The 19,993-nt window shown below is 41.2% G+C and overlaps 1 protein-coding gene across 9 annotated transcripts in view; it reads left to right on the top strand.

The window, feature by feature from the left end:
• The window catches only part of JAKMIP2 (janus kinase and microtubule interacting protein 2), a 173,815-nt gene extending 154,804 nt beyond the window's left edge, over nucleotides 1-19,011 (top strand). For 5 of the 9 annotated variants that reach the window (XM_029942222.1, XM_029942221.1, XM_029942220.1 and 2 more), the window contains 3 exons: nucleotides 5,869-5,934; nucleotides 9,881-9,951; nucleotides 18,462-19,011. In XM_029942222.1, the coding sequence (XP_029798082.1) occupies nucleotides 5,869-5,934; nucleotides 9,881-9,931 (117 nt within the window). In that variant the 3' untranslated portion in view covers nucleotides 9,932-9,951; nucleotides 18,462-19,011. Of the gene's footprint in view, nucleotides 1-5,868; nucleotides 5,935-9,880; nucleotides 9,952-11,123; nucleotides 11,240-18,461 lie in introns of those variants that run through there. The other 4 variants (XR_003909849.1, XR_003909850.1, XM_029942218.1 and 1 more) reach the window with 4 other exon arrangements.
• Nucleotides 19,012-19,993: the final 982 nt, after the last annotated feature.

The raw sequence follows: 19,993 nt of genomic DNA, 5'->3' as shown, positions 1-19,993 counted from the left end.
GCGTGTAACCACTTTGCTACACTCCCCTGTGCAGCTTGAGCCCTCTCTGATTGATATGACCCAGCTAGACCAGCAAGGCTCCAGAGACAGTATTAATTTGTCGCCAAAATTCTTAATTCATCCATCTCTTAGTTCATGTCTTAGCTTGACAGATGAGGACTAAGGCCCTGGTCAAAAAGCAGATTCCAAAAGAATTCCAAAATTGATAGTGCCAGTAGGATTTGGTACTCAGAAGCCCAGATAAGCAATTGATGCAAAATCCAGGTGGACCATATAAGAAGTACGAATCCTGTGGTCTTTAGAGATCAAGGTGAGTGGGAATGGTTATTTTATGACACCCATAACAACAGTTTATGGGGAACATGACACTTGGCACACTTCCTGCATAGCCAGGAGTTGTGTGGACCTTTATAGTCGAACAGATTATCTGAGTTAACAGGGAACTGTTAAGGCGTTTGTCCCAGAGATGGTGAACACATGCATGTTTATTTCAGTGCCCCTTCAGATTCCATCCTAAAGTGTGGGTTTTGATCCTGGAGAGTTTTTCAATCCTTTAATAATTGACTCCATGGCATCATTAGTTGGGGGAATGAAAGTGTCATAAACTTTTTATATGGAAAGAGCATGTAATTAATTTCAACAAATCAAGAGCTGTGCCATGGAACCACAGAAATGTTTAATTTTTTTTTTTTACTTTTTTAAATGTTTATTTATTTTTGAGAGAGAGACAGAGACAGAGAGAGACAGATCATGAACTGGGGAGGAGCAGAAAGAGAGGGAGACACAGAATCTGAAGCAGGCTCCAGGCTCTGAGCTGTCAGCACAGAGCCTGACGTGGGGCTCAAACTCATGAACTGCAAGAACATGACCTGAGCCAAAGTCAGACACTTAACTGACTGAGCCACCAAGGTGCCCCAGAAGTGTTTATTTTTAAGATGGGCAAAGAGTTATCTAAATTCATTTATGGTTAAAACCTTCTCATTTTTCTAAGTCTCTAACCAAGCCAAACCTGAAAGACATGGATTTGTTTGCTTTGTCTTAAGCAAATCCAGTGAGACGTACATTACATGTCTAAGCCTCAGATTTCCATTGAAATTTTCTATCTCCCAAACAATGTTCATTAGAAAATGCCTTTTCTAATTATTTCTTACTCTTTGTCACCCCTTGTAAGCAGTAGATTTGACTTAAGAGAATTATTCCAGAAGGTATTGGCCAAGACTTGTCATGTATAAGTATGTGATCCGGTTAAATTCTAGCATATCATTATTTATTGGACATTTCGGCTTGAATGTTTCACAGTGAACTCATGAAATGTATCTAAGTGTGTCTTCTTATTCCTTCCCCTTCTCTCCCCATCGGCCTGCCTTGGTCAGTAGAATTGACATATCCCAACGCACTCAGGCTAGAAACTCGGGAGTCTTCTTTGTTCTTTATCTCCAATCGTTAATATAGTGCTACATTTAATTAGTATTTCTTCTGAAATGTTTTTGAAGCTGGTCCATTTTGTCCACACTTGTAACCTGAGGCATAGGGCAGGATCTTTCAATCCTGCAGCAGCTCCCAGACACTGCCAGATGTCCTCTGATGTAACCGGACCCCATCGTCTATGCATTTATTCAGTTAGATGTTTAAGTGCACTTCCTAGGCTTTGGATACCATGCCAGACATAGAGAATTCACATGGACTCTGCTTTTGCAAAGCTTAGGACTTTTTGAAGGAGACAAAGGAGGTTAACACACACAAAAATAATTACAATTGATATCTCTTTACAAGTGGCATAAAAAAGTCATAAGCAGTATGCCATGGGGATCCAGTGGTGGAGAGGACTTCCTGCCCTTCTCTCTTTAGTTCATCATGCATATCACTACACGTTCTTTCGCCTTTCCTCATGGTTCATTCTTCCTCAAACCCTCCATTATCTCAATTTCCAGTCAGGTCTAGGCCTATGCAGGTCTCTCCCTCATTAGTCTTCATTAGCTGGCTACCCCTTCCCTGCAAACCTGATCTGAGATGATCTCCAGAGCATACAGTCCTCTCCACTCATGTAAAACTCTTCCTGGTACCACTTGGGACATGAGTCCCACCTCCAAGCCTTTGTTAGCATGGTCATTCACCCTAAAATGCCCTTCCGTGTCTGCTGCATTTATCCAAATGTTCTCATTTTTCCAGTTTCAGTTTAAGATCCACCTCCTTGGGGCACCTGGGTGGCTCAGTTGGCTAAGTATCCGCCTTTGGCTCAGGTCATGATCTCATGGTCCATGGATTCGAACCCCGCCACCGAGTTCTGTGCTGGCAGCTCAGAGCCCAGAGCCTGTTTCAGATTCTGTGTCTCCCTTTCTCTCTCTCTCTGCCCCTTCCCTGCTTGTGCTCCGTCTCTCTCTAAAAAGAAAAAAAATTCACTTCCTTTAGGATGTTCCCCTGATAATAATGGATGTCATACTACTGCCAAAAATCTATACTCCATACTGTTACACTTTCATTCAAAACCATATATTGACAGCCTGCTTGTGCCGGGTCCTAGGAATATGATGGTAGACAAAGACATAACAGTCACTGCTCTCATCTGTCCTAGAAGTGAAAAGGGCCAAAGCAACCCCTCAAATGAATAATGACGAAGGCAATTTCAGAGAGTGTCAGTAAATGCTATGGAGAAAAGTATACAATGTGTGTGTGCATTTGGGATTAGGATTCACCCTGTAGACTGGCTAGGCAGAGCAGGGGTCTCTGAAGATGTCCAAAACCCAAGAGACCAGCCACACAAAGATCTTGACAAAGCATCCCAGAAGATAGGCTCAACAGAGTGTAAGTCTCTATTATGGGAACATTTGGAATAGTCAAAGAACAGAGAGAAGGCCATAAAAATGGAGCGCATATAGCCAAGGTAAAACAGATGTGAGGTGAAGTTGGAGCAGCAAGATAAGGCTAAATCACACTGGGCTCTGAAGGAGATTGGGTTATATTCTGAGCATAGCTTGGCTCCCTCTCCCTTATTGTCACTCCTCTTCCTCTCCATTAAACTCAGACCCTGCCCTGATTATTCCACATGTCAGGAGTGCACAAGCTGCTGTAGATGGATGTACTAAATTATAAACAGGAAGAGCTAGCAGTAGGCTGTCACCCCAGTCCTGGTGCAGACAACAGTGACTTGGTGTACTTACTAGCAGGACAGGTAAGATAGATAGAATAGGGGTCTATTTTGGACCTGAGGAGGGTCCCCCTTGGATGGGGAGACAAGTGAATGGGAAAGGAAAGAAGTAGAGCATGCAGCACGCAACTGTAGCATAAATAACGCATGTAGTCAACACACATTAGGCAGCTTCTTTGTGCTGAATGCTGTTCTACTTACTAGAGATTGGTGATGATGTTACGATGGCTTTGCCCTTGTTTACCTCTTCTTCATTTTTTTTTTATGTTTTCAACTTTGTCTTACCATCTGATTCTGATGGTTCTTTGAGACCAAAAATTGACTGGTGTCTGTATTCTCCATTATATCCAGCATAGTCCTGACCTTTGTAAGGAGTGGCCCAACAAGCACACGCTTGGTGGCTGAATAGACACAGTCATAATCTCACATGTCCATGATTTTGTTGAGATCATACTTGCCTCCACATTCAGTAGACATAACAAGGAATTACACGTACACTCAAGGTAGAAATGTCTAGCAAATTTATTCTTTTATTATATAGCTTTGGCTCCTGAGCAGCACTGTGGAAATATACATAAGCACACACATCACTCCCATGTACAGGCACCGTTAGATTCCAGGCCCGTTCTCTTACCCCGCACTGATTGTCTTATAATTTCAAGGTCAGCCTTGAGAGCCTCTCTGACCCAAACACCTCATCCTCTCCTGCACAAACCTCAGCCCTTTCCCTTTAAAGCAGACTCCGCAGTCTCCTCACTCTCTACATGTGGTCAGATGATTCTTTTTTTTTAATGTTTATTTATATATTTTTAGAGAGGGGGGAGAGAGACAGCACACGTATGTATGTGTGAATGGGAGAGGGGAAGAGAGAGAATCCCAAGCAGGCTCCACATTGTCAGCACAGAGCCTGACATGGGGCTCAAACTCACAAACCAGGAGATCATGGCCTAAGCTGAAATCAAGATGGGACGCTCAACCAACTGAGCCACAGAGATGCCTCTGGTCAGAGGATTCTTTTTTTTTTTTTATAGTTTATTACCAAGTTGGTTTCCATATAACACCCAGGCTCTTCCCCACAAGTGCCCCTCTCCATGACCATTACCCCCTTACGCCTACCCGCTCCCTCTTCAGCCCTCAGTTTGTGCTCAGCATTCAAAAGTCTCTCATGGTTTGCCTCACTCACTCTCCCTAACTCTTTCCCCACTCCCCCTTTCCCCTTCCCATGGTTTCCTATTAGGTTTCTCCTGTTAGACCTATGAGTGCAAACATATGGTATCTGTCCTTCTCTGCCTGACTTATTTCCCCTAGCATGACTCCCTCTAGGTCCATCCATTTTGCTACAAATGGCCAGATTTTATTTTTTCTCATTGCCATGTATATATATACACATCTTCTTGATCCATACATCAGTTGATAGACATTTAGGCTCTTTCCATGTGGTCAGAGGATTCTTTATGGTAGGAGGCTATCCTGTTATCTTCCTGGGCTGTGCCCATTAGTTGCTATTTACAACCCCCACTCCAGGTGTGATTAGTGACCACATGTGATTCAAAAATGTCCAGACACTCAGTTAGTGATGATGGTTGCACAACTTTGTGAATATTCTAAAACCACTGGATTGTAAACTTCAGATTAAATTAACTAACTTTAAAAGATATCCAGACATTGCCAAATGTCCCCTGGGAGGCAGAGTCATCTCTGGGAGATACGATTTCCAGGTTCAAGTATTTGTTCTAGCTTCCCCTTCTTCTCCCCAAACTGCATTATAAAAACCTCTCTTTCTCTATTATTACCCCACTTAGCTTCTACTATTTTCTTCCATTTTTTGATTATTCCCATGAGAGCTATTAAATAACAAACTTACACTGCATAACCATGTGCCAGGAACATAAAAGGCCTTTACTTGCCTCAAAATTTGAAGACTATTTTTCACTTGCAAATAAATATGTAATGTTGATTTCAAATCTGTGCTTTTTAAATAACTGGAATTTTGTTACACAGTTGACAAATAAGTTCAAAGAGTTCTGAACTATTTTGTCTTTAGGATTACTTACGCTTTTTGCTCTGTTTAGCCTTCCCCTAATTTAATCAGTCCCCTCCTTGGAATTTTTGTCTAAGTCTATCTCTACTTTGTTTTATGAAAATTGGCAAATCCGGTTTTATAAGGAAATTCTACCCTGAAGCAGAAATGAAATTCGGTTGGAAAGAAGGGGTAGCAAAAAACAATGGGACTGTTTGCATTTGTGAACATCACCTCTAGCCATTTTTTACAGTGGTAATCATCAACTAAGAATCTCACTCCGAATGGCTACAACCCAGTTAGTTTCTTACTCACTAGGTCTGGGATATACTGCAGTGTGTCTGAGGAAGTGGTACTCCCACTTCTACTCACATTCCACTGGCTAAACAGGTCTCATGGCCAAGCCCAAGGACCAGTGGGGGGGGAGGTGAGAATGTTATGTCCCTCGCAAGGATAGGGTCTGTAGGAGTAGGTGCCCAGACAGAGGTAGCAAACTAAAAAATACGTATGTAATCAATGCTGTGCTTTTCCATCACAAGTGTGGGTAATCCAACCATCTTCTGGGTATGGAAAAATGTATATGTGATGCTTCTAGCTTTGAGTACTAATGTTAATGTTTTTGTAACAAGTTTTGTGTTTTAGGTTGGCGAATAATCGTCTTGTTAAACACCCACTAAGTCTTTCTCTTTTTTCCTTTCTTCAGAGAATTCGTGACTTAGAAGATAAAACAGACATCCAGAAAAGACAGATAAAGGACTTAGAAGAAAAGGTACGTGTTAAATTCAGTGCGAATTTCAGTCTTTAACTTTCAGACCAGAAAATAATTGGAGTTTCACTCACCGTGTCGTGTCTCTTCTCTGTTACCGTGTATCTTGCTGAGGCAGGTGTTGCTACGGTCAATATAAACTTCACTGTCAGTCACTAGCATCCCAGAAGAGGTTCTGTCTTCAGCAACCTAGCCTGGACATGTTTGCCTTTTGTGTTGATTCCTATTTTTTGCTATAGGTACTTTCTTTCCTCACTTCCCCTTTCTTATCTTCATTTCCTTTCCAAAAGTTTCTTTTGAGTTTTGTGACTCTGGTTTGCACTTTTTAAAAAAATCTTTTTGGTCCCTTTTTGAAAAAAAAATACAACAATCATCCCTGTTATTGTTGATAGAAAGCCCTTTCTTCCTTGTGCTTCAGTGTCCCTTTCATGGTAAGTCCGGAAACTTAGGTTGACACATCATGATGAGGCCCTTATGTCACTTTCCCCAGTGGCCTGAAAGACTCCTCGAGTCAGCCAACACTTTGGGGGAGAGCATAGTAGTTCTGAAAGGTGGCATTTGGGAATGTGCACAGCGGAGGAAGGGAGAGGGCTCACCAGGGGTGCTAGACAAGCTGCAGTGAGTCAAACAAAACAGTCTTACCCCAACAACAGTGACTCTGCCCCTGATGCCCAGAGCACCGTGCTGAAGAACACAGCAAGGATGGTAAGAGGCCTTCCCTAGAGTTCCAGTCTGAATTCCTGTGTGGCAAAGTAATATGGCTATTTTGCAGCATCTTCCGTGGGCACCTAAGAAGGAAATAGCAAACCCATCTGCTGCTTCTGTGACAACAATCAGGATTTTCTTCATCCCAAATTGCTTCTGTAGTTACCCATACATGTGAGATCAGAGGGAGCTGGTCGGGGCCAAAAGCCAGGCCATCAGCAGCCTGGATTCTTATGTAGGATGGGTCTTCACATACTTACTTGTCCTTGGTTATGTGACCTAGACTTGTGTCTAAGCCTTACCTATAAAATGCAGATGATAAAGCTTGCCCTCACCTCCTCTTGTGGGCTCCATGAGGAACAAACGAGGTCACTTGTGTGAAAATTACAAAACACTGAGGGTGTTTGATTAAAAAGTATAATTTTTTAAATTTCCAGATGTAATTTTTAGTTGTCCAGGACTGAATGAGGCAAAGGTGAAGTGTACAAGGACTGAGTCCGACTTCCCAGTATTTGGCAGGGGGACCCACAGAAGGTGGGGATTGTTTCCAGCTTCTCCGGATGTCAATGCATATGCCTGATGCCTTCCATTTTCCACAGCTACAAATGGCTAGCTCTTGGTTCTAGTAATTTTCTGTGCGAAGTCTTAACCTGCCCTGTGACTGGCCAAGACGAAGTCGAAGTTAAAACCAGAAACTTCAGTTTGGTTCAGGCCTCATTCATGTAAGGAAAACCAAACTGAAAAGTGGAAGGAGGATTTTTTAAAATATCTATTAATGTCACTACCCTAGACATTTCCTTTCTCTTTAAAAAAATTTTTTTTAATGTTTATTTATTTTTGAGAGAGACAGAGTGTGAGTGGGGGAGGGCAGAGAGAGGGAGACACAGAACTGGAAGCAGGCTCCACGCTCTAAGCTGTCAGCACAGAAGCACAGAGCCCAATGCGGTGCTTGAATTCATGGATTGTGAGATCATGACCTGAGCTGAAGTCAGACCCTTAACCTACTGAGCCACCCAGGCACCCCAATCCTAGGCATTTTCTTAATAAACCTCATGGAAATTTTAGAGGAAGGAGAAAGAGTATGTTCACTGAACTTTTTCATTTCATGAATCTGAACTTCTTAAACATTCATGATAATGGGGTAACATCCATAATGGTGAACAAGGATTCTTTAGCATTCAGAGGAGCATATTCCACATACAGTAATAAATTAAGCCACTTCAAAACAATCCATTTGGTTTCTGACTGAAGATTTGAATGAGGGACGAGGTTTGTGACACACCCTTGACCTTGTTAACGCACACAAGCCCAGAAGAAATGCTAAAGCTCAGCTCTGTGAGAGCTACTCCTCTTTCTTTTCCTTGGGGTACTTGAACACCTCCTGAGGGTCCATGAAATATTCTTTGTTCCTAATTTCTGTGCACATGGTTAGTATACATCACGTGATGATCACGCACAACAGAATTGCCTCAGGCATGCGGTTTTACCTCAGCCCAAGCACTTCCATGTTCATCGGCTTCATCGACTCTCCTGAGAGTTACTCAGTGAGACAGACACAGCAGATATCAAGATCCCCTTTTTTGCAGATAATAACACAACAGGTCAGAGAGATTAAACACCGTTCCCAGGACCATATAAGCAGTCCATATCAAGCCCTGAGGCCCAGGTGTCTGACTCCATGTGCTACGTTCGCCCCCCTCACACACACACACACATATGCCTGGACAAAGAATCTCATTACCAGTGAGGTGATGGGCATCTCCTCACACCCAGAGAGGTGGTGCTGATAGCTAACCTCCTCAGAGCAGTAGTGAAAGCCTACGGTTCCTCTCCATCTTCTGCTACGAGCATCACTGTTTACCACTTTCCATCTTAGAGGAGTGGAAAAGAAAAAAAAAGGACAGAGTTTCTGCTTTCCAGACTCCTAGAAAGTCACCAATACTTGGCTCTTAGCATCATGTTTATAACTTGTCCCTGCAGTTTTGCTCCAGTGAAACCAGAGCCCTGTAAGCCTTGGCAGTAAAGGACACATGCCGATACCATGCCCAACATTAGAACGCCGTACACTACAGTTACTCAAGGAAGTCATGTCCAACAAAATGCTACTGAAGTGTGATGGCCAGGTCAAAGTCTGACTCTGTAGGAGCACCTCACCAAGGAAATTGGTATTTGAAAAACACTGATCTGACCTATGACCTTCTACAATTAGTATGCAGTTGGTCATCCACCCAAGTATCTGCTTTTCTGGCGAAGGTTCTCAGTGAAGAGAGACAAATCAGACTCCATTTAACTTTGATGAGTCAAAGAAGGAGAGACTATCTGTGAAGCATAGAGGTTCGAACAGCAGCACGCATGCATTGTCCGAGGCGTCCCCTGGTGTACAAGCACACTTCATACCTACGTCCTCTCTCGCCCAGGGTAGACCCAGGCTGTACCTGCTGTCCTGATGTAATTACTGACAGTGTCTGCATTTCCACCTCAGAAGTAGCCCACTGTGGATAACTCATCATATGCTTATCTTCCACATTAATATTCTCTCTGCTATGCCTTACTCACATTAACCAAACAAGGGTAGCATTAAGTGATGAAGTGGATACTCTGATCATATTTTTGTATTTTTGATTTACCCTGCCACACATTACAAAGCAGACAATAATATAGAATAAAGTAAGATTCAGGAAGCCCAAATTCAAGTTTTTACTATGATATGAAGTGACATGCAGTTAGACTATTGATGAACTGTTCAGTGCTTACTTTTCTCACTTAAAGAATTAGGAGCTTAGGTCCAATATCTGTTAGACCCCCCCCTCAGAATTCTAAAATGTGTGAGTCCATGTTAGTTGACACCAGTTGTTCCTCCCATTATTTTGCCAATAGATAAGTAAAACATGTCTTTTTAATGTTTATTTATTATTGAGACAGAAAAGCAGAGCATGAGTGGGGGAGGGGCAAAGAGAGAGGGAGACACAGAATCCGAAGCAGGCTCCAGGCTCTGAGCTGTCAGCACAGAGCCTGATAGGGACTCAAACCCTCAAACCATGAGATCATGACCTGAGCCAAAGTCAGACACTTAACTGACTGAGCCACCCAGGCGCCCCAGTGTTTTTTTTTTTAAACAAAAGGTACTTGGTATGTATGTGACAAGTGGTCAGATGAGCAAAATGGAAGAGTTTGAGGTTTTGTACTACATGAATGACACTACAGAAATTCAGATTTACATAATCTTCTTCTTTTTCTTCTGCAGTTTCTGTTTCTATTCTTGTTCTTCTCTCTTGCCTTTATTCTATGGCCTTGATGTCAAGGTGCCTCTTAAAGGTAAGATTTCGTTTAATTCTCAAAATGTGGTTCTAAGAGGTATTTGATTGGAAGGATGCGGTATATAGTTACTAGTAGTGCCCGTGTTCGTTTGGTTTAAAATCAAATACATTTGGTTTGGTTACCTTAAATGCCATAAAATGAGAAACAGAGCAACTGAAACGAACAACATGGTGTATCAACTGTGTTTCAGTTGAAAAAAAATACATTAAAGTAAAAAAAAGAAGCAGGTCCAGTCCATTTGGGTGCTTATTAAAAAAAACAAAGCAACCATCAAATATGGAAATCAAGAATATTGTTCTAGTTAACCGTATTGCTTTGGGAAGTCCTGGTGTCTCTGGAGCTCAGTATTCTCATCTTTCATTATATGGAAAGAGCTGCTTCCCTCTTTGCGAAATGAAGAAATGCCAAGTATATTTTTAGTCTCTCTTCCAGCTTGAAAATTCTGACTCTGTAAGCTTAACAAGCTAAAAATGGCTGATTATTTTTAACCCTTTCTCCCAGTCTGATTTCATCAGAACTCAGGAAAACAGGCTATTAAGTGAAATTGGATTTTTTTTTCAAGTAAGATAACTTTCAATGCCAATGTAGAACAATGAGAGTTTTATTACTACTAATTGAACAAGTCTTTGTCTCATGAATACATGTATAAATAATCTTAGACACTGATTCCCAAAGGTATGAAAAATACAGATTCCAAGCCCTTACCTCCGACTCAGTGGATCAGGTTACTGGAGGCAGAGGTGAGACAGAGGGTTGGACGGGTGGAGAGCAAGGACCGATCTGTGTTTTTAGCAAGCATACCAGATTCTGATGTCCACCTGGGTACACACACTGCACCTCATAATAGCATTATTTAAAAATGAGGAAGGGCCAGGTGCTCTTCTATATCCATATGTCATGGTCTGTGTCCACTTTGGTTTTCCTATTAAGTTCTATTACACAGGGACCTTTCCTGGACCTCACGTTATTCAACATTTTCTATAGCAAGTTGAAAAATAGAGAAGAGACACTTGCTGTCTCCATGGGCAACAACCCTGTTACCTAGGTGTGGAACCGGCAAGCAAAAGTGCTTTAGCATGGCCCGATACAAGGAAGGAGTTAAGCATATATGCCCAGAAAGTTTATGTCCTCACATAACCAACCTCTGGCTTTGTCCTTTCTTCCAAAAGGGTTTCTTTTCAGACTGCCACCTGTCCTTTGTCTGGCAAGAGGGATGGTAACCTTGCAGAACATAGGAAGAGGATTGAGCCTCTCAAACTGAGTGAAAATATGTAAGGTGAAATGGGTGAGATTTTCTAGGAGGAGGTAGGAGTGGCCAGAGCATTAGAAAACAAATAGCTCTCCCCCACCGAGAATAAGAAAGAAAGAAACAGGACCCAAGTACTATGTGGTAGTTGAGGGAAGAAAAAAATCAAGGCTCATAAATACTAGTCAGAAAATGGGTAGGTTCAAATAGTCACCTCATTAATGGCTAACACACGCGAGGCTATTTTCAGCAGTAGATGCAGTAAACCTCACAACGCCCCCTGTAAAGTGGGTGCTGCTTTTATTCCTTTCTTTACAGCTGGAGAAACAGTAGCACGGGACTTCCAAGGCCATAGAGCTACAATTGGCAGGATTAGTATTTGTACCAAGATCCTCACTCTAGAGGTTTTTAGCCACTTTGCACCACCATGCTGCCTCCCAAAGGAGAGGGCACGGCTGCCACACTGTGAGCACCATTTCTGTTCATATATATCACAGTCAGAGGTGTCTTCTGCAACGTGGGCAGTACTGCTGGGCTAATGGGTTTTGAAATTACATTGTGCTCATCTCTACCTTTTCCCATTTTGTGTGACTCTTTGAGGGTTGTACAAGATTTAATTTGCTTTTCCTCCAGAGTAGCACATAACTGACACTTATGGTCTGTCGAATGAAAGATCATGATTATAACTAATAAGAGTACAGCAAATCAATGTGACAGTGAATCTGGGGAGTCTAAAATATGAATAGGAAAATGGCTGAGTAGTTTAGAGTTACAGCTTTGAAATTAGATATACTGTTAAATTTGGATCCTGCCATTTACAGGCTATGTCATGGTAGCTTTGATCCACCTGAGATTAAGTTTCCTATTCTGTAAAGTGGTTGTATTACCTATAGAATGGGGTTATATTGAGAGAACTAAATGAGATTGTGCATATGAAGGATTAATTGCATCTCTTGGAACATAGTTCAATCATCAGCAACTCTTAGCTGTTACTATTTTTAAAAGTTGGTTATCCTGTTTACTGAATTTGTCAATATATAAGTTTGAAATTATAACCTCTAGCATTATCCCGTAGTTTACCACCTAAACCAAAACAAGTAGTTGCCTTTTCATCTCCTCTTTTCAGGGAGTAATCTAGATTTAAATAAGACATGACTGGAAATTGATTAATGCCACTTTTATCTCCATTGCAGATGAGCTAGAGGTAGGGAAAAAAAAAGCAGGGAAAATGCTTGACTTGTCTGTAGAGAGGAAAGGCATAGTGCACATAACCATAAAAATATTTTTCTACTAAATTAAAGGTTTATATTCTGCTCTTAAACCCAAGACTAACTTAAAGTATATGTAAAGATATCTTCCTTAAAGTGAAGCAACTCATGCTTCTTTTTTCTTTTGGCAATTACAGTTACCTAAGTCATTTTTGTCCGTCGTGATCTAGAAGCTGCTGAAGGCTCCCAAGAAGGCACCCTTATTGCTCTCAGTGGCTAAGTAATGCAGGTCCATAGATTATATTGGGACTTTTATCTTTTTTTTTTTATGTTTTGTATTTAGTTTTGAGAGACAGAGACAGCACAAGCAGGGGAGGGTCAGAGAGAGAGGTACAGAATCTGAAGCAGACTCCAGGCTCTGAGCTGTCAGCACAGAGCCTGATGCGGGGCTCGAACCCACAAACTGTGAGATCATGACCTGAGCCGAAGTCAGACACCCAAACAACTGAGCTACCCAGGCGCCCCTATTGGGACTTTTATCTTAAGGAGGGGAACCCCAGGTAGCTTTAAGAGAGATCATCCTCCCATGCATTCTGTTTATTTATTCTAAAGAAGTAGTATACCACAAATTCTTCCATGTTAGTTACAGTGGAAGACAAAGGAAAGAAGAAAACAAGAGGAGTACAGAAATAGCTATCACCAGGTTGTTATATCTAGCCTGTAATAACACACTGAAAACCCTGTTCTTCTGAAGAGAGATGGATTAATAAAGAATATAATGGAACCAGCTCTGTTCATTATGAAGTTGGAAAACCAGACAGAGAACAAGTTATCATGATCCTTTGTCTACATGCCCTGTTCCTTTTTTTTTTTAATTTTTTAATGTTTATTTATATTTGAGAGAGAAAGAGAGAGAGAGAAAGCATAAGCAGGAGAGGGGTGGCAGAGAGAGAGGGAGACACAGAATCCAAAGCAAGCTCTGGGATCTGAGCTGTCAGCATAGAGCCCACCACAGGGCTCAAAGTGACAGATGATGAGATCATGACCTGAGTCCTAGTTGGAAACATAACCGACTGAGCCCCCCAGGCATTTCTACACTGGTCCCTTCCTAATGATTCTTGTGTCAACCATGACTCTTGAACTTGATAGCTCTATATCTTCACTTCCTGTCTAGTAACATAAAACATATTAAAAGGCACATAATACTGTGTTCTTGTTCTGATCCAGAAAAATTTTTTAAATATATACTGAAGTATAAGAACAGCCACAATTGATTAATTACAAATTCTCCATTAAAATGTGCAAATATTCATTTCTTATTACAGTTATAATTTTCAGTCCCTCCTCCCACCAAGGCCTTCAGGTGGCCTATGGAAAACAAATGGCAATATTAAACAATTTATTGTTTAAAATGAAGAATTTCACTCCTTTTATATTGATAGGAAAAGTCTGTAAGATGAATCATTGTATGCCAGTTAATCAGTCTTTCTTTATGTAGATATATCTATTAGCCTTCATGTCGTCATATTAAGATTGTTTCCCTATCTGTCATACAGTGTAGACTATTAAGAAAGTGTAGGGTATGCTTTATCTTTGTATCTTCAATGTCTACAACAGTTCTTAAAGACTAGCTGCTGAATACATTTTAAATTAACTGATGCACAAAAGGGTAGACAGATGAATGGATCAATAGTTGAGTAAATGAATTTGAAAGCAGATTTATGACATGTTAGATTGTAGCCCTGGATAGCATAGTAGTATAATACCAAGATAACTATCTGATTTGTTCTTTATATGTCATTGGATAATAACCTAAAAAATAAGTGAACAAAGGAAAGGATACAAGAACAAATATGTTTTCCCCCAACTCCCTGGGGGATACTTTACTAACTCAGTTCATTGCTTCTCCGGACACTCTTATAACTCCCTGTCCACACAGCCGCTGAGTGAGTGTTAGGAAACACAAATCTAATCATGCCCCCTTCCTGGGTAAGTATCGTTATTAGGGTGAAATCCCAGTTCCTTCATGTGGCCAGCCGAGCCCTGTGTGATCTCACTGCAGACAGTCTTGAGTCTTACTCCCTTCTGCCTCCCACAGGGGTTTGCCCACACAGTCTTTGTGTGCACAGTACTTTCAGCCCTGCTTTATCTACTCACTCATCCTTCAGATCTCTCACTTGTTATTCCTGCAGGGAAATCTTCCTTGATTTCACTCGGGGCAATATTTCACATGCATTTGACTTGTTTTGCTTGTTGTTGTTTTTAATTAACAATGCCTCTCTCCTTCATTTATATAGGTTCATGAGGGTAGGGGCCATACATGTTTCCTTTGTCCTTGTAACCCCAATATCCAGATAGTGCCTAGCTTATAGTTGAAAATCCATAAATACTTCTTCTTTCTTATTTTTATTTTTAGGTATTTTTTATTTAAGTTTATGTATTTATTTTGAGAGAGACAAAGAGGGCATGCACAAGCAGGAGAGGGGCAGAGAGAGAAAGAGGGAGATAGAATCCCGAGCAGGGTCTGTACCATCAGCACAGAGCCCGATGCAGGACTTGAACTCACGAACCATGAGATCATGACCTGAGCCAAGGTCAAGAGTTGGATGCTTAACCAACTGTGCTACCCAGGCACCCCAATCAATAAATACTCCTTAATGATAGTGATGACATTATGGTAAGGAAGAGAAAGAGGATATTTCTGTCATGATTGAAAGAGTGTATTTCATATCTATTTTATTTAATAGAGTGTTCCTACAAAATAAAAACAATTATACTTCTCTAAACACTAATTTCTTAATGTAAAGTATTAGCAGGTATTATCATCTACTATTTTTCTAAGGATTAGGTGATGTTATATAAGTAAAGCAACCAATATAGTACCTGGTACATAGAAAGACACACTAAAAGCCGAGTGCCTAGGACATACCAAGCATTCTAGCTTGGATCATGCATTGTGAGACATGCTTCGGTCTACTTGGGCTATATATTTCCCACACCACGATCAACTATTTAATATCCATTTGTCCTGCCCATCTCGTTGTAAAATCAGGGACTCAAGGAAGCCTCCCCTGATCCTCTGAGTTCAGTTACATTTCATTCAATATTACTTCCCTTTCTGCGTAGCATTCTCATAGACCAACACGTACTAACAGGGTCTATTTCCTCATCTGTAAAATGGAGGCAGTAATAAGAGCCACCCTTAATTGAATATTTTACCATATGATGACTATATATGAGGGTGGATGGATTGCAAGGTGTCTGGAAGACCCTCAGGGGTCTGGATAGTACAGTTGGTTGGGCGGTGGTGCCCTTTATAGAGACACAGGAAGCAGGAAGAGCGCATGACTGCTGTCCCGGATTTGCAGTTATTTGTGGTAACTAGAGATCAGGAGGTGACTACAGTTTGTTAATCAATATGCCTCTAAGTGTGTGGCCGTAAATTAGATCTAAACTACCTTCTAGCAGTTAGAGAACCCTTAAGAATAGTGAACATAAGTAGCCTGCCAATTGAACCCGACTAATATTCGCCAAGTGTCATCCATGAAGCAGCTGGCCTGGTGCGTACTTGGATACGAGAGTCTCAGGTCAGAAGTGACATCGCTGTGCTCATTCACTTAGAGCCTGATGGCAGGCAGTAAATTCTCAGGAATGATGGCTGCAATCGCTGTTTTACAGAGGAGGAAAAAGGAGGAAACTAAAGCTCATCGACATTAAGCAACCCATTGAAGAGTCCCTGAGGCTCTGTAATATCCAGTCAGCCTTCTGAACCAAAGATGAATTTATACTCTATGCAGTTTGAGTTACAGCGTACTGACCTTTCCTTCACTGAAAATTGGTCATTGATGGAGGACCGTTGGATAGCGCTTCACGTATTCGGAATGCCTGTTTGAATACATGTGGCTTCACTCCACGTTCCTTTACAGATTCTCGCTGTACAGAAAGTTAGTATTCTGGGAGACTACAAGCCCATTTGTTTTTTTAAGCCAACATGGTTTTACTCAAATGATGGGCTTTACTTCATTTGTGACAGGCAGAAATGATGCCTATGTGTTTTGAAACAGAATTTAGGATTTATCTCTGAGAATATGTAAAATGAAAGTTTGCAAGTAAAAGACTTTCTGTATTTCCATATTTTATGTACAGATATATATATGCATACGTATTATATACACACATACACCTTAAAGTGTCTTTTATATAGATTAAGATCCATTCTTTTCTCTACCAAGGGAATATGGGAATTACACTTGTCAGTAGGTTTTAGGGCTCTCCTCTCAGTGGGATGTAAATATGAACACAATCTATTTTTCTCAAAACATGGCTTTCACTCAGGTTCTAAATTTCATCTCTCATTCTTTAAAAATATCCTAGGCCAGTTCCCCCCATTTTTTAGCCACTTTCAGTTCTTGAAAGTCTAACTCAATTTAAAATTCAACCTCAGGCTCTGTTTAGTCGCATTTCTTCCCTATCCCAGGTATAGCAGAAGGTTCGTGGTCTTGGCTCTGAGAGAGCGCTCCCTCTTCCCTCTTCAAGTCTTGGTTCTCCTGGAGGGCAGGGCAGAGGCAGAGGGAAAAGGCTACATGCCTGTCAACTCCATTGACCACGGTTGTAACCCTCCCCCGGTGGTTGATGGTATTTCTCTGGCTGCTACTGAGCAGTTCCTGATGTGCTTTCTGGTGAGGGGTGGTGAAGGCCTAGCCGTTTGGGGGAACGTGCGTGTGCCTTCTTCAGAGGCTGTGCAGGCCATGCCCACAGCAGTATTCCCTGACCAGCTGAGACCCAAGCTCTTGCACTGCCACGCCGTCTTGCTGGGAAGGAAGCTGCCGCCCTTCTCTTGGCCCTGCCATCCCTCTCCAGTTCTCTGCCCAGAGAGACAAAGGAAGGTGTGCGGTAGGCAAGCATTGCTCTGTGTTTGAGCAGTGGAATGTGAGTGTCATTTGTGCAAATACCCCCAATGTCTATTTATGCCACTTGGCGTCCCTCCTCCTCCATCTCAACTGCTGCCCTTCCCTCCTACTGGTTCTCCTCTGTGACTCTATCACTCTTTCATTCCTGTCCAGTCTAGTCTTTAGGAGCAGAATGGCCCTGCAGATAGGAATTCCAAATAGTTCTGACTTGCGCTGAGGGCAGGAATTCTTTTGAATCTCTAATTTGTGTCTGGTTGGTGGCCTGGCAACTTTCCTGGGGTACCAAGTGTCTCCCACCTTGGATCGAGGATCCCACTTTGGATCTTGGTCTTGATCACCCTATCTAGAGTACCAATATAATTCCGCTACAGAAGTAGTATTTTTATTTTACCTATGAAGCAGTTAAGGCTTAGAGAACTTAAATAACTTGTCCTTGGACACACAGTGAGAAAATGGAAATCCCATTTTTCTTTATCCATACTATTCAGACTCTAAGGGCCCTGCTCTTGAGTAGTACATGACAGCATGTCCTCTGTGCCATCTTTGGCTGTTTACCAACTGAAAACCCAGACATAGAGACTTATAGCAGAATAGGGCTAGGATTCCTAACTGGCATAGCCCAGGGACATACCTTTTCAGGAAGATCACTGGAGCTAATGAAGAAAGCTGCATGGCATAGTTCCCAGGTCGCGACCTCAGGGTGGAGGCCACCTGGCACTGGATACAATTGTTGAGGAGGAAGTGTGACGTAAAAGTAAGTCATTGAAGGGCATAGACAGATCTGCTTCTCAAATAATCTTACATTTATATTTGGGGGTATGATAATTCGTTAGAGCTTCTTAAGGTATTGTCTTAGAAGGACACAGAATAAAAGGCAACAATGATAATTGCTAATATGTCAGGCCACTCATTATGAAACAAGAACTGTTCATTGCTTTATATGCATTATGTTGCAATAACCCTTAAAATAGACCTTCTATTTTCTTATTTAAAACTAAAGTAATTAAGCTTAGAAACTTCATTGATGTAACTTGCATAAGATCACAGACCTGAAAGAGCTCTATTTTTTTTTTTTAAGAACTTTTTTCCTGTTTCAGCCATGGACAGAAGTGATGATTAAAGAATTTTCCCTCTGTTTTACAGAGTAACCGAAAACACGGATAAGACCCCAGAAAGACAAATGCTTCTAAACCTTCAAAGATGGCAGAAATGTTTACAACAGTGAGAGGGAGATCAAAAGCTAAGAACTACCTTGTAGCCAGGACTACAACTGTGTATTTTAAAGCCATTATTCAAGGTTTCTTACTTGACAGTTCCTACATGACCCTGTTGAAAATCTACAATATATGCTGCATTTAATGAAACATGTATATGTCAAACCAGAAGAGAAGAACTATAAACATATATTGTGTAAAGAAAAGAAAATCAGCAATGGAAGCAGTTTCAACAGATCAAGCAAAGATGTGTCTTGGGCATGGAACCAAAGTTACAAAGAAACATTCTACCCCTGCTGTGCAGGGGGGTCATTTTAATGTAACACCACACCCCATGGAAACACTAGTCCCAAAATAAACATTTTAAAAAATCAAAGCAAACAAACAAAAAAACAAAACAAAAAACAAGGGAGGGTGGGGAATGAAGCACGAGGAATACCTATGAGGAGCTATTTACAATAAAATGTTTCATTTGAAAAGTCTGGTTTCTTACTACAGGGATTTGCTTTTTGTCTTTATTGTTGTTTAAAACTCAGGAACAGAGACATCTGCAGCGTGAATGGGAAGAAACAAGGTCTCCCGTTTGTCTTTCTGCAAAAGGCGAAGCTTGTGGAATGCATTCCACAGATGACAGAGGATCACAGTGAGCCCCAACTAAACTGGCCACCAGGCAAGGCTAGGCAAAGGACCTCGGCGGATATAACATAAGAAATAAAAGCAGATGTGATGCTTCCCTGGCCTTCTGTCACATCTGTGTTCCTTCATGAACAGACTGATCTTATTCCTATTGAAAATTAAGAAGACGATGCTCTAAATCACAAGCTCCCTGGCATAGTTCTGTTTTGAACACCAACATCTATAGGGAACACAGGCCAGAGAGCATCTCTGAATCCATTTCTAAAACACTGGTTTTCAAATGGCTGCTTAAAATTGCCTGCAAATAAATATGTTATACGATTTGAGTAACAACACACAATAGAGGCGATAAGTAAACTTCTACCAACAGTTGAGTTTGCCACAGAGATGTGAATATTAACTAAAATGATGATTATTTCTTAAAGTATCTTGATATGCCTAGAGCATTCTGACCTCTTGTCATTTAGACTGATAACATTTTTCCCCCCAGAGAGCTGACCCGCAACAAGACAGCTCTACTTTTTTTATACAGAAACAACTTACGTTAACTGATAGGGTCGTTTTCTACCAGAGGCAATTAGAAGACTGGTACTTTTCCTAAGTTATGTAATACTGAGTCTTGGATTCAGCTCTGAGAGCCAATAAGTGTTCCTGAAATCTAATTTTACACCTCACTGACTGTAGATAACAAAACAGCCTCAATTTTTCAAATTGTCAAGGTTTTATTTACAGGGCTAGATTTCCCACGCATAAAGAATGTGTGTAGAAACTCTTTCTATGAAATGCTACATGAATCCCTCCAGACCTGAGTTCAGTATCTTATTC

Source organism: Suricata suricatta, chromosome 6 (genome assembly GCF_006229205.1).
Source record: "Suricata suricatta isolate VVHF042 chromosome 6, meerkat_22Aug2017_6uvM2_HiC, whole genome shotgun sequence".
Lineage (NCBI taxonomy): Eukaryota > Metazoa > Chordata > Mammalia > Carnivora > Herpestidae > Suricata > Suricata suricatta.
Note: the sequence above shows the minus strand (reverse complement) of the source record. Positions and strands in the feature narration are given on the sequence as shown.